Source organism: Spermophilus citellus (assembly GCF_964194105.1).
Source record: "Spermophilus citellus genome assembly, chromosome: 1".
Classification (NCBI taxonomy): Eukaryota; Metazoa; Chordata; class Mammalia; order Rodentia; family Sciuridae; genus Spermophilus; species Spermophilus citellus.
The window spans coordinates 87,635,034-87,649,987 of record NC_138182.1 but is presented as its reverse complement, the minus strand read 5'-3'; the positions used below and the strand labels follow the sequence as shown (position 1 = coordinate 87,649,987).

Genomic DNA, 14,954 nt, shown 5'->3' with positions numbered 1-14,954 from the left:
AACCAATTTGCTTTTCCTCTTTAATCTGTATATTTTATTTTCCTTTAATGTAAAATTGGTTTTCGTACATAATTGAACCTTTTAGTCATATTTAGAGATACATTTTTCTCTTCCTCAATATTGACAAATTAGATAAAGAAGCAAGCCTATTTAAGGAGTCAGAAAGCCAGGTACGTTTGCACATGTTTGTAATCGCAGCGGCTTTGAAGGCTGAGATAGGAGGATTGCAAGTTCAAAGCCAGCCTCAGCAACAGAGGGGCGCTAAGCAACTCAGTGAGACCCTATCTCTAAATACAACACAAAAGAAGACTGGGGATGTGGCTCAGTGGCTGAGTAACCCTGAGTTCAATCCCCATCCCTCCTTCTTTCCCCCACAAAAAAGGAGTCAGAAAACTTAAAATAAGTGGCATTTAAGTAGTTTGGGGTTAAGTGGAGGTCTAGTTCAGTGGTAGAATTGCTTATCTAGCATGCACAAAGGCTTGGGTGGATTCCCAAGCTAGAAAAAAAAATTGTTTTGAGTCGTTTATAGCTTAACTTCACTATAAGGCAACTTGTAAAGTCTTAGTTCTAGGAATGACTTTCCATTATGGAATTTCAGGAAAGGGTATTAGAAAACCATGTGCCTCTTCTTTCTGTTATTTTTTTTCATTTTACTTTTATATCAGTCTTTATGAGAGATGTTTAAATATTTATCCTGTAAAAATTGCATGTTACAGTCATCTCATGATTTGGATATTACAAGATATTGTGAATATCTACAAAATTAGACAATAACAAAAAGATTAGTATTTGAGATATCAATACAAACTAGAACACTATAATTTTCTTCAGATTATTTTGACCATCCTTACCCTCCATTCCGCTGACTTGAAAATCCTCTTCATCAAATTATTATCTGAAGAAAGGACAAAAAAGAAATAGTGTCTTTAATCGAAAAAGTCAAGTCATTTTCCTTTCTTTTCTCCTATTCAACCAAGTGAAGTATTAGGCACATATTAGGGGCCCTGCAAAACTTCTGAAAGTAAAATAGTCATTATAAATCAGTCCAAGTGTAACTGGAAATTCTGAGTTTGATAGATTAGCATTTCCTAATTTGTGCATTGTTAAACAAAAATTCTTTTTATTTTATTTTATTTATTTATTTTTGGAGTTGAGGTCTCATTATGTTGCCCAGGTCTTGAACTTGCAAACTCAAGTGCTCTTCCTACCTTAGCCTCCCAAATAGCTGGGACTACAGGAGTGCTCTGCTATGCCTAGCTAAATAGAAATTCTTGATGTTACACTGCTATGTGAAATAATTATACAATTTCTTCAAATAATAGAAAAGCTTTTCTCACTCCCAGAATGCCCTCATTGACTTTTCAAAATACTCATTTCTTTATACAGTCATTAGCTATAACCAATATTTAAAAGATCTATAGAGGGGCTGGGGCTGTAGCTCAGTGGTAGAGCGCCCGCCTCGCACATGTGAGGCACTGGGTTTGATCTTCAGCACCACATAAAAATAAATAAAGATATTGTGTCCAACTACAACTAAAAAATAAAAATTAAAAAAAATCTATAGAATCCTTAATATGAGGCAAATTTCATAATAAGCAAGACAATAGAAATTAACCTGATATATAAAATACTAATTCAGTATTTTCTGCCACATGAATTGATATTTTAGTATTTTGCCAATGACTATGTTGAAATTATTTAATATCTGTGTAATAAGAGAGGGCTGGGGAGGTAGTACTCCATGATGGAGTGCTTCCTAGCATGCGTGAAACCTGGGGTTTGACTCAAATAACCACAAGTAGTAGTACGAGTAATAGTAGCAGAAGCAGTAGTAATAAGAGAGACAGAGGGTTGTTTTATGTTTCTTACCCAGTGTTTAGATGTGCTTTGATTCTTCTCAGACTCTTAATATTTAATGCTTATACTTAATCTAAATGTGTTGTTGAATTTTTAAAAAATTATCATTTGTATCCATTTTTTGAAATGTTTAGGCCAGAAGTGTTTCAGATTTTGGAATTTTTTGGATTTTAAAATATTTACATAGACTTCACCAGTCAAACATCAACACAATGCTCAAAAAGTTTTAGATTTTTAGAGCATTTCAGATTTTGAATTTTTGGATTAGGGATGCTTGTCTGGTATAGAGTAATTCTTTATTTAGCTGTTTTCTGACACATAGCCAGAATTTAAATCAAAATTTCAGTTATATTTATTAAATATTTTCTCTTTTTAAAAAATAGATGGTATTATCTTAGGAATGCATGGATTTTAGAAATATATGTTTATCAACACAGGACTTTTTTAATATTTATTTTTTAGAAGTAGCTGGACACAATGCCTTTATTATTTATTTATTTATTTATTATGTGGTGCTGAGGATCGAACCCAGGACCTCGCATGTGCTAGACGAGCGCTCTACCGCTGAGCCACGATCCCAGTCCCTCAACATAGGACCTTTGAAATTTTGCTACTTGGCTCAAATATAAATTAATGACTTAGAATTAACTGTCATCATTTTGATTCCTTTTGCCAGGTTTTCTAGTAGCTATATCAGTTAGCTTAGGAGCTATACTATTGGTGGAATTTAACCAGATGGAGAGGGATAGGAAACAGTAAAAAAAGAGGGGGAAGCCTGTAGTGGATTAGAATCAAGAAAGTCTTCTCTTTTGTAGAACTAATTGAAGGCTAGTATAGCCAGGTAAATAAAAGCATTTCTTTTTAAATAGGTAAATTAAAGCATTTCTTTTTAAAATAACTTTTTTGAAAAGAACTTGGAAGTATGCAGTTATACTTAATATATATTATGCTCAAAGTTTATAAATTAACACTGGATTATTTTTAAAGTGTGCAGTTCCAAAATATGTTTGGAAGATAAGACTGACTTCTCTGAAAATAATACAACTTAAACTGTTTTTGTAGAAAAGGTTCAAAAGTAACAAACATTGAATACCCACATATATTGAATTAACACATATTCTGATCTTTTTAATAATGAAACATCACATTATCCAAACTACATATACCATCTTTGCCCAAAGCATGCTCCAGACTTGTTCCTTGATATTTTCCTAAATCAATTATGAAAAAAATCTTAAAAGCATTTGAGTACTTTGGTTAATAAGAGGAAATTCTGGTAAAGTCTTTCAGTAAAATTGTATGTAATATTTGGTTTATTTGTAGGACTTGGACAAAATGCTTTAGGCCTGACTTTGGGAACTACAGCAGCTACTTCAGCTGCAGGCAATGAAGGCCTCGGTGGTATAGATTTTAGTAGCTCATCAGATAAAAAGAGTAAGTAATGTTATTGTAATTTTGTCTTCTAACACTACTGTTAAGCAACTTCCACATTATTCAAAATTCCTATGTCTGAAAAATCTCTACTTATGTATTCAGTAGTATAGTTTTTACTTTTAAGTTTGTTTTACATTAGCATTAGCATTGTGCAAATTTTGTGTATTGATTAAGGTTTAATTTTTGTAGATCACTTAAATATATATGTGTATCTCTTATTTATCCAACTTAATATCTTTGTTAATATTTTTTTTTATATTGGCGTCATCATAGTATATATTTTGTAATATGTTGTTACTCACATATCAAAAGCATTTGGCAGTGTAATTCAGCTAGGTGCTTTACTCTAGAGAGGAGTATGAGAAATATAAGGACTTAATTTCCCCCCTCTACCTCTATCCACACCATCCTGTACTCGTAGTGTGCTTAAGCTTGAGTTGAGCAAAGAAAATACATAAAAATAAATGCACATGATCACATGTACCACATCTCAGTTCCCTTTAATCTGTTATATTGGTCAAAGGATTTTTTGTTGTTGTTGTGTTACTCTACAGAATTTTTTCTTTTTCTAGTAGCTATATCAGTTAGCTTAGGAGCTGTACTATTGGTGGGATTTAACCAGATGGAGAGTGATAGGAAACAGTAATTGGTAAAGAGGGAGAAGCCTGGAGTGGACTAGAATCAAGAAAGTCTTCTCTTTTGAAGAACTAATTGAAGGCTAGTATAGCCAGAGAGCAGAAAGGTCAGATACCAGCTGTCTTGAAGAACTTTCTGTGCAACATTGAATTTTGTCACTATACTGATGACCACTAGACTCTACTAAAGGATATTGATGAGATTTGTATTTTAAGATTAAGAGCATTCTGACAGCCAGGTAGAAAATAATTGTAGGAAGGAGAGAAGCAGCATGGAGAAGTGTTGGGAAGTTATATAGTAGTCTGGGTATATTACTGAGGCAAAGCTAGGCAGACCAGTAAGATGTCCTTGGCAGTCTAGAAATAGGCCCAAGTTCTAGTTGTTTGTATGTACATAAATAAAATGAAATACCAATGAAGTAGTATATTAGTAGAAAATAATTGATGAATTATTTGGCAAAACAAAATTAAAGCCCTTTTTTTATTACCATTATTAAGGCATTTATAGAAGAAATGTGCCAATTTCAGAAATATTAAAATGAAAAAAATTTTATAATTAATGAAATATTCCAAATATTTATGGAAAAATAAACTAGTCAGATGAAAGATGAAAAAAGTGAAATCCTGCATATAAAGATGAAAGACAAATAGTACATTAAAAATAAAATACTTGATTTTTAGATGCTTACTTTCTCACATTTTAATATCTCTGAAATTCAGGTTGTTTATAGATTCAATTTTAGAAACAGATATAAATATTTGTGAGATAAAAATTAATATACTAAGTGTTGAAATAGCTCTTAGAAATTAATAAGAGAAATATCATAAGAGAAATGTGCAAAAAAATGAAGAATGTAGAAATTACACAGGTAGGCAATTCACAAAAAATAAACCTGTCAGATGAAGATTTGAAAAATATGTTTCACTAGTCTAAGAAATACAAGCTAAGATAAAAATAAATGTCATCATTTAGCTACATGATTAGCAAAGATTTAAAAATCTGATGTTCATTGTTTTTTGAGAGTGTGATCCAAAAAGTGCTCTCAGGGTAGTTGTTTTAAGGGATTGCCAGATTGTTTTAAAGAATTGGAGAAATTCAGGATACTAATCTGACTTAGTGTTCAATCCTGATAGGGCCTTAAAAAGTGTTAGATAAAGTTACCTAGAGTTAACTTGGTAGAGAATATAAACTATTCATACTGGATATTTTTTATGGAACAATTGAGAAAATTTTTAGTTGAGAAAAGAAAACTATGTCCTTGAAAGAAGTAGGTGCAGATCAGCTGTGGAACACGTTGGCTTTGTACACATCTCCTTGATAACGCTGCGTTCATAACAAGTCATTTCATTGAGCAATGTTTAAGAGGCAAGCTAAGAAATGTTTCCATTTATATTTATACCTTAATTTGTGTTCATTTAAAACGTTTGGAATATGTTGTTAAATTACCTATTTTTACATGAAGCTTCTTGAATTTTCTAGGTGATAAAACAGGAACAAGACCAGAGTAAGTTTATAATTTAAAATATTTTAATCAAGAGTTTTATTTATTAAATTTGTAGGCAGATGGTATAGTTGGAAATACATAGAACCAGTTACACATTTAGAAGGAAGAGACACTTTTAACAAGCATTTGTTAAAAATAAGACAATAAATGTATGTTCTAGAAAGATTGTAATAGGTCACATCACATCTTCAATTTTTAGTTATTAAAAAACTTTAAAACATTTCTTTTTAGAAAGGTGATTGACATTTTCCCCAGATAATGTAAATATACATATAAGTTTGTCAGTTTTTGTTGTTTTTGTTTCTGGTGCTGGGTTTTGAACCAAAGGCCTTGGTGCATGCTAATTAAGCACAAGCTTAATAGTATGTAATCTGTAACCCTTAAAACATCTTGAACCATGGATTATATAGTGCAGCCTTTAAAACATCTTGCTTACATATGTAAATTATTATGCCAGGACTGTTTTTTATTTATTTGTATCTTTATTAAAGAAAATAGTTTTCATATACATTTTATATATATACACACACACACACACACACACACACACACACACACACACACATACACACACACACATTTGAAATATATATTTGAACTTGGTCATTATTTTTATTACAAATTATGTTTTCTCACACAATTTGTATTAAATAAGCTATTTATAAATAAATGATCAAATTTGCTGTTCTACAAACTTCTTGTGTATATTTTAGCCTAATACAGATTGAGTATCCCTTATACAAAATGTTTAGGACAAGAAGTGTTTCAGATTTTGGACTTTTTCAGACTTGGGGATATTTGTATGGAATATACACATTGAGTGTCCCTAATCTCAAAATACAAAATGCTCTAGAATCTGAAACTTTAAAAAATCGAAATGAAGGAACAGACTGAGATCTGTCTAAGGTTATAAAATCTAACTCATGATTTCATTATAGCATGCCAAATTTTAGTTGTTCCTGCCTTCATTAATTATTTGTATTTCCCTTAAACTGTCCCTTGCTTTTATTTTCTCATTTCAATGCATGTTGAAGAACAAACTGAAGTTATAATATTTAGAGCATCTCATGAGAAGTTTATATAGACTTTGTGTTATTGATGCTTTAATTATTCAAACTGAATAAAATGTCAGTCATAGAATCTTTTAGCCAGAGGGAATTTAGTTCAGCATCTCATTTAGTCATTAGTATTTTCTTTTTTCCTTAGAATTTAGTTAAAAGCTTTTAAGTATATTTATAATAGCTGCCATTCTTCTTAATTAAGAAATCTCAATTTCAAATAAATTGCTGGAACTAGGTCAGGAAATTTTTTTTTTATTTTGAAATCATCCAAGGAAGCTCTAAGTAAAGAACATTTTCTAGAATCTTAACACATAGTATAGTAAAATTTAATGTCAACTTTCTAAAATCTGAATGGTATTAATACATTTGTGGCTTTTTTTCTTAGGGATAGTAAGGCACTGAAGGATGAAAATCTACCTCCTGTCATCTGCCAGGATGTTGAAAATCTCCAGTGAGTGTCAAATATATTTAAATAAATAATGCTCAAAGAATTCTAGAATACATTTTAGGGGGAACATCTTTTCTTTTTAAACATTTTAACTTGGGTTAAATTGTTAATGTTTTTAAAAATAAGAGAAAGTTGAAAAGCAATTAAAATTAATGTAACTGCCATTCTATAAACTAGTGTGTAAATTATGGATTGATTTTTTACTTTTGTTTCTTTGACAAACTTATTTTTTAATTGATTAGTCTTTTAATTGGTGCATTATAATTTTACATATTGAATTAATTCATTGCAACATATTTGTACGTGCATATAATTTAATCAGTTTAATTCCCCGGTACCTCCCCTTTCCAGCTTTACCTTCTGTTTTCATGAGATTTGCCCTCCTCCCTCTTTTTTTCACCCTTTTTTCTCTGTAGCTTCCATATATAAGAGAAAACATAACAATCCTTGACTTCTGAGTCTGGCTTATTTTGCTTAACATAATGCTTTTACGTTCGTTCCATCCATCCATTTTCCTGCAGATGACAGAATTTCATTCTTTACAGTTGAATAAAACTCCATTCCATGTGTATGCCACATTTTCTTTATCCATTCATCTCTTGGTGGACACATAAGCTGGTTTCTTAACTTGGCTACTGTGAATTGCACTGTTAGCAACATAGGATGCATGTATTGCTGACTTTAATTATTTAGGATAAATACTGAGGCACGATATAGCTTGGTCATATGGTGAATCCATGCTTAGTCCGTGGAGGAATCTTTATACTGATTTCCAAAGTGGTTGTACTAATTTGCAGTTCTGCCAAGAGTGTATGAGTGTTCTTTTTCCACCAACATTCTTCGCAGTATTTATTATTTGTATTTTTGATGGTGATTGGTCTAACTGGAGTGAGATGAAATCTCATAATAGTTTTGATCTGCATTTCTCTGATTGCTAAAGAAACTGAATATTTTTTATAAGTTTGTTGGTCATTTGTGTCTTTGAGATATGTCTGTTTAGTTCAATTGTCCATTTATTGATTTTTAAAAATTTTTTGAGTTCTTTATATTCTTGATATCAATACCATCAGAACAAGGGCTGGAAAAGATTTTTCTCCCATTTTGTGGGTTTTCTCTTCATGCTCTTTTATTTCCTTTGCTTGGCAGAAGCTTTTTAATTTGATGCCACTCTATTTGTTGATTCTTGGTATTATTTCCAGAGTTTTAGGGGTCCTTCTAAGGAAGTTTTTGTCTGTGCCTTTATGTTGGAGTGCCCCAGCATTTTCTTGTAGGGGTTGCAAAGTTTGTGGTCTAATTCCTAAATCTTTTTTTTTTTTTTTTTTTTTTTTTTGTACCAGGGATTGAGCTAAGGGGCACTGGACCACTGAGCCACATCCCAGTCCTATTTTGTATTTTATTTAGAGACAGGGTCTCATTGTTTAGTGCTTCACTTTTGCTGAGGCTGGCTTTGAACTCGAAATTCTCCTGCCTCCTCCCGAACCACTGGGATTACAGGTTGATCTATTTTGAATTGACTTTTTTGTAGTATGAGAGAGATTTAGGTTCATTCTTCTACATATGCATATATAATTTTCCCAGCACCATTTGTTAAAAACCCTATATTTTCTCCAGTGTATGTTTTTGGTGCCTTTGTCAAGGATCAAATGACTGTATTTCTATGGGTTTGTCTTTTTTTTTTTTTTTTGGTCTTCTATTCCATTGATCCTAAGTGTTTTGTTTTTTGCCAGTACCACAGTTTTTAAATTCTCAGTTTTATTTATTGTTTTATTTATTTATTTATCTATTATTTATTTTTTGTAAAGGAAATTTGTGAAGGAACAAAAACAGGTCCAAGAAGAAATTAGTAGAATGTCTTCAAAAGCAATGCTTAAAGTACAAGAAGATATTAAAGCTCTGAAGCAACTTCTATCATTGGCTGCCAGTGGATTACAGAGAAACACTCTTAATATTGATAAATTGAAAGTAGAAACTGCTCAGGTATACTAAATTACAGCCATTTTACCATAGAATGTTTTGCTTTTTTTTTTCCCAAAATGGAAATAATGATTTATTAAAAGTTGATACATACATACTGTGAGAAAACCAGGTAGATCATATTTTTTCTTTAAAAAATGTTTTTTTTTTTTGTGATGCTAGAAATTGAACCCAGGGTCTCATGTTTGCCAAACTAGTGCTCTACTACTGAGCAATATCCCCAGCCTATCATATATTTTTTTAATTACTTTAATAAATAATAGTAGTTACTAGTTAATGCTTGCTCTGTATAATACTGTATCGTAAGCAATTTATTGATATTTGTTAATTTGCTTTCATTTTCATGGTAGTCCTTTGAAGTAAGGTACTGTTATTCTCATTATGTAAATAAGAGGCAGAGAACTTTGTTAATAAGTTGAACAGCCTGAATTCAGACCCTACTGATCTAGTTTGAGTTTATGCCCTTAACTAATTTGTTTACATAAGTGCCTGCTGACTAAATTGGTCTGTTCATAAGAGAAAGAATACCTAGTCAGAAAATGTTTTTAACATATCATTTATTAAATTAAAATTATATCACACTTTATAGATTCATTTCACTGAAGACTTGTTAGTCTTGGTTATATCTTAGTTAATAAAAATTATAATGAGGTTAGTATTTTCTGTCATTCTTGTTTAATTGCTTTTATCCCATGGCCTAATATACAATACATACTAAATAAAATATATAATTCTTTTCTATTGCAGTGAAGAAGAATGATGGTTGATGATTTACTTGAATTTTATATGTCATAATTATAAAACATACTTGATATCATTGTGGCAATCTGGACAACATTCCCTTTAAGTTGTTCCTATCTGTTGATAAACTGCATAGGATATGCCTTTACTGTGAGCTTATCAATGAGTGCTATGCTCATAAGTGATGTTATTTTTTGGTGGGGATACTGGGGATTGAGCTAAGGCACTTGACCATTAAGCCACATCTCCAGCCCTATTTTGTATTTTATTTAGAGACAGGGTCTCATTGAGTTGCTTAGTGTCTCATTTTTGCTGAGGTTGGCTTTGAACTCTTGCCTCAGACTCCCAAGCCTCTGGGATTATAGGCATGTGCCATTGTGCCCGTCTAGTGATGTTGTTATATGTAAAATTTTAAAACATGTCTTCAAGTCAACTATTAGAGAATACCTTTGCTTTTTAAATACCATGTTACTCAAGTAACTATTCTAAACTATTATGTTTAAAGAGAATTTTAAGACTTTTGTCTTTTCTCAGATTTCCTGGTCATTTGGAAAATCTCAGATTAAATGTTACATAAATTACATGAAATCATAAATTTTGTATGCAAAATATATGAAATCATGTAAGTTATAAGTAGAAAAATAATGCAACAAACGCAGAGTGAGATGAACTCTGATGGGACCCATTGTAATTCTAAAACTGGATAATTCCACTCACAAATATACATGGGACACCTGTTATATATATCAGACTTGTTGATCATCTCTAGTAATAAAAAGACAGTGGGGGATAAATGGAATGGTAAAAGATTTAAGAAGAGCAAAAAGGTTTGCAAAGAAAGAGGATAGGAGTCAAAGTTTCCTTAAGGATAAATGAACTGAATCTAGAAAACTTTGTAGGCTACATCAAAGAAATTTGATTTATGATTACTATTATTTCCATTATAAAGGAACCTAGTACTCTATGCAGTGTCTAGAGATTTACCAGTTGAAAAACAGTGTTCTGAATCCCTCGTGACGTAGTTATCAATCTTATTTAACCCCAAAACGTTTTCATCAAAGGCAGCCTTTTGGGTAATAGAAGCATTCTGTGGTTAGGCATGATGTGAACCAAAATCTTATGGAAGTGAGTTCTTTTAATACCTCCTTTTTTGGCAAATAACTTGAGTTTAAATAAATGGGGGGGGGCATAGGAATATGAAAGACAGTGGAATGCAATGGTCATCAAATGGGTACCATGTGGTTCATTTAAGTCACATTGCTGAGTTTAGCTGTCCAGTCACTTAGTGAATTTTTTTTTTTTTTAAATCTGTGTGTGCCAAGCAGTGAGGATCAAGAGAACTGGGAGAGAACTAAATCAATCATGTTTAAATAATAGGTATAGTTACAGAGGGCTTAAGTGGATACCTTTATGTTGAGTCTTAAAATGTATGTATTTTACACGCTGGTAGGTAGGAATGAGCAAGGCCAAAGAGGCATGGCATAGGTATATTTGATTATTTGCAAGCAGTTTAGTATTACAGATGTCTGGGCCTGACAAGAGTCAGTACTTAGAGAGGTGGGTAGGCATCAGTCTTGAATGGTCCAGAACTGTCCAGGGCTTCTAGGAATAGTAGAAGGTAATATAAGAATTGTTCAATGAATAGCATTTAAAAGAATTGAGCTGCCAACATTCAGTTCTCAAGTTTCGTGGCAACATAGCATTGAGCAAATTATGTCTTTAACTCCATTTCTGCATCTATAAAAAGAAAAGCATTTCCTACTTTTACTTTTAAAAAGTAACCAAGGTGGTATAAGTGAACCCTTCAGCATAGATTTTTGTACATAATAAGCATTGGATGTTAATTATTGCCCATGTCAGCTTCAAATAGTAGCCCAATCTTTTCACAATAGATGAATTCAGGAATTGTTCAGAAACCTTAAAATAGATCAGTTCATTATAATCTTTTGTTTTTAAATTGCCTATCAGACAAAATCAGGTGGGACTGGATTTACCAATGACATTTTTTTTTTAATAGTTGTAGATGGATAGCATACCTGTATTTATTTATTTATTTAGTTTTTTATACGGTGCCAAGGATTGGAACCCAGTGCCTCACACATGCTAGGCAAGTGCTCTTGCCACTGAGCTACAGCCCTAGCCCAGTTCATTATAATCTTATAAACCTTGTTAAGTTTAATTGTCTGCTCTCAAGAGGTTTTAGAGTTTTCTTATAAAGTAACTTCATCCGTGGTGTTATTAAAACATGAACTGGTATTATTTGAAATCTTAGCTCAGAAATAGTTCCTATTTTTAGCTTAACTCTAAAATGGCTTTTTTGTTTTTTAAACCTTTGACATATTAGGAGTTAAAGAATGCTGAAATAGCTTTAAGAACCCAAAAAACACCACCTGGACTTCAACATGAAAATACAGCTCCTGCTGAGTAAGTTATTGGTTTTTTTTAAAATAAATGTTTCCCATTTTAAGAAAGTATATCAGTAGTAATAATATGATAAGCTAAGACCGTTTCATTTATTATGTGCATATACTGAGTTAACACTTCACACGGACTTTTAAATTGATTTCTAATAACCTTTAAGAGAGTAGTTTAGTGTTTCCTTTTTACTTCAGGATGAGTGAAGGCTAAGATCTGAACTTTTAAACAGTTTTATGCAGTTATACTTTAATGTCATGGAATTTATATTCTACTTTATTAAGTTTGCAGGTAAAAGAAATTTTAATTTTTTCTATTAGAACTTTTAAATTAAGATTAATTTTATGATAGTCCTATCCTTAAACAGGGCATAATAATTATACTTTAACTCTTTTACTTATTTGCATAAATTTTATTTATTTACATAGCTAATGACATTGAGGATGAAAAATTAGAAAACACAGATAAGTTAGAGAAAAAATTCCACTGGTAATTGAATCACTTCATGTTGTATATCCACCTAGTTTCCATACATGTGGTATAGATTTTTGTCTCTATTTTTCTATCCTGCTATATTACTACAGATAATAGCTGATACACACCAGGTGTCTCCTATTTGTCAAGCAGTGTGCTCAGCACTGTCTGTGCTTTATCTTATTTTTCACAAAACCTATTATTACTTTTTTACTCCAGTGAGGAGCCAGAGGTGTTTTTTCAGTGGTAGTCTATTTGACTCCTGCTCTTCACTTTTTTTTTCTTCTAATTTTTATTATGGTATTATTTCAAACTTACAGAAAAATTTATAAAGAGTGGAGCAAAATTTCTTGTATACCTATAATCTAGGCTCCCCGCATCTCAACACTTTTGCCATATTGGATTTATTCCTCATTCTCTTGCTGTATATATGTTTTATTTCCTTGAACAGTTTGAATTATTTGCAAACATAATACTTGTTTTGCAAAAATACTTTTGTGTATACTGCTACTTTTTTTTTTAGTTGCTGATGGACTTTATTGTCTTTTATTTTTATGTGGTGCTGAGGATGGAACCCAGTGCCTCATACATGCTACCACTGAGCCACAACCCCAGCCCTCGTGTATATTTCTTAAAAATTAAGGATAGTCTTTTTTTATTAGAGCATTATAGTTATACAAAATTGGATTTATTTTGAAAAAATCAGATATGCATGGAATTTGATATCAATCTCTGGATAATCTTCTGTTAGTATAATTATTAAAATCAGGAACCAATGACAATGTTACATCTATTGTGTTACTCAGATTAGCATTGGGTATGCTTTCTTGCTGGACTTCTGATATTTTATCCCTCTGTGCTGTTTTTCACACTGCTAACAGGGCTTATTTTGCAAAAAGTTTCATTATGGCCTTTTTTTTTTTTTTAATAGAAAAACATTCGGATTCCTTATATTACTATAATAGCTTTTAAGTACTGATTGTAAAGTCTGGTTAACAGTTCAGGTTTGGGATTTTTTTGTTGTTGTTTTAAGAAATCTTTTTATTTTAAACTTATAGAAAACTTGTGAAAATAGTATTGTAAATAATTTTCTTATATCTCTTATCTTGCTTCCTCTAATGTTAACCTACTATATATGTACTATTATCAACAATAGGGAAACTGGCATTGACACAGTATTATTTATAAAACCACAAAACGTGTTGGAATTATACTGTTTTTTTTTCCCCATTAAATGTAACTTTTTTTTTTCAGGATCTTATTGGGAGTTCACATTGCATTTATTTGCAATTTCTCCTTAATTATTTTCTGTAATAGTTATTCAGTCTTGTCTTGTATGACCTTGTTTACTTCTAAAGATCATTAACTTATTCCATAGGTGATTATTTGGATTTGTCTCCCCTGATTAGTAATGATACCTTGACAATTTACAGTGTTTGGGCACTTATTTTAGTGATTGTATCTGTGACATTATTAAACTAATTGAAGAAGTCCTGTTAAAAAGAGAACATTTATTTGGTATTTTAAGTATAAAGAAAATAATTTTTAAAAATTTGATCTGTTTTAACACTTTTTTAATAGCTACTTCAGAATCTTGGTTCAGCAATTTGAGGTACAGCTCCAACAGTACAGACAGCAGATTGAAGAACTAGAAAACCATCTTGCCACCCAAGCAAATAATTCACATATAACCCCTCAAGGTAACACGCTTACTTTGGTGATTTTTTTTTTGACAGTACTATTACTTTATTTGTAGGAGAAGGAATAAACCTTAGTTGTATAGTAGATATACAACTACTAATAGTTATTTTAAAGGGCTGTAAGAAAATTTCCTTAAGTCATTAAATAGATCTTTATTCCTGCAAATATGAAAGACTTTATTATGAATTGTTACTGTGCTGACAAGGGCAGAAATCCTAGAGTCTTACCACTTCTCCTCACATTACTGATGTCCTTTTTTCAGTCTACTCAGTTTGCTCTCTTCTGTAGCCATGGGATCATTGATGAACTTTTTTTTTCTTTAACACAGTAATTGTACCAAAAATTGGTCTCAAATAGTAGAAAAATAAAATTGATTGTTTTATTGTATGGTAACATAATTTTCTTTTATAGATTTGTCAATGGCTATGCAGAAAATTTATCAAACATTTGTAGCTTTAGCTGCACAACTTCAGTCTATTCATGAAAATGTAAAGGTAAGTTTTCAGTGCCAATTTTCTGTCCATATACCTAGATCCAAGTATTTATTCACTGAAAACACATGGCCATGCTTATTACAGAAATGGCTCAGGCTACATAAAATAACTATATACTAATATAATCATTGGTGAAATCTGTTTACATTGATAAAATCTTTTACCAGAGTCAATTATCCTCTTAACGTTTTTCAGCAATATATTGGAAATAATTA

At 31.4% G+C, this 14,954-nt stretch overlaps 1 protein-coding gene across 4 annotated transcripts in view; it reads left to right on the top strand.

Annotated features, from left to right (window-relative positions):
- The window catches only part of NUP58 (nucleoporin 58), a 49,565-nt gene that overhangs the window by 11,219 nt on the left and 23,392 nt on the right, over nt 1–14,954 (top strand). For all 4 annotated transcript variants that reach the window (XM_081280154.1, XM_081280155.1, XM_081280152.1 and 1 more), the window contains 7 exons: nt 3,181–3,291; nt 5,407–5,431; nt 6,878–6,943; nt 8,743–8,917; nt 12,000–12,079; nt 14,126–14,244; nt 14,657–14,739. In XM_081280154.1, coding sequence (XP_081136280.1) covers nt 3,181–3,291; nt 5,407–5,431; nt 6,878–6,943; nt 8,743–8,917; nt 12,000–12,079; nt 14,126–14,244; nt 14,657–14,739 — 659 coding nt within the window. The remainder of the gene's footprint in view (nt 1–3,180; nt 3,292–5,406; nt 5,432–6,877; nt 6,944–8,742; nt 8,918–11,999; nt 12,080–14,125; nt 14,245–14,656; nt 14,740–14,954) is intronic.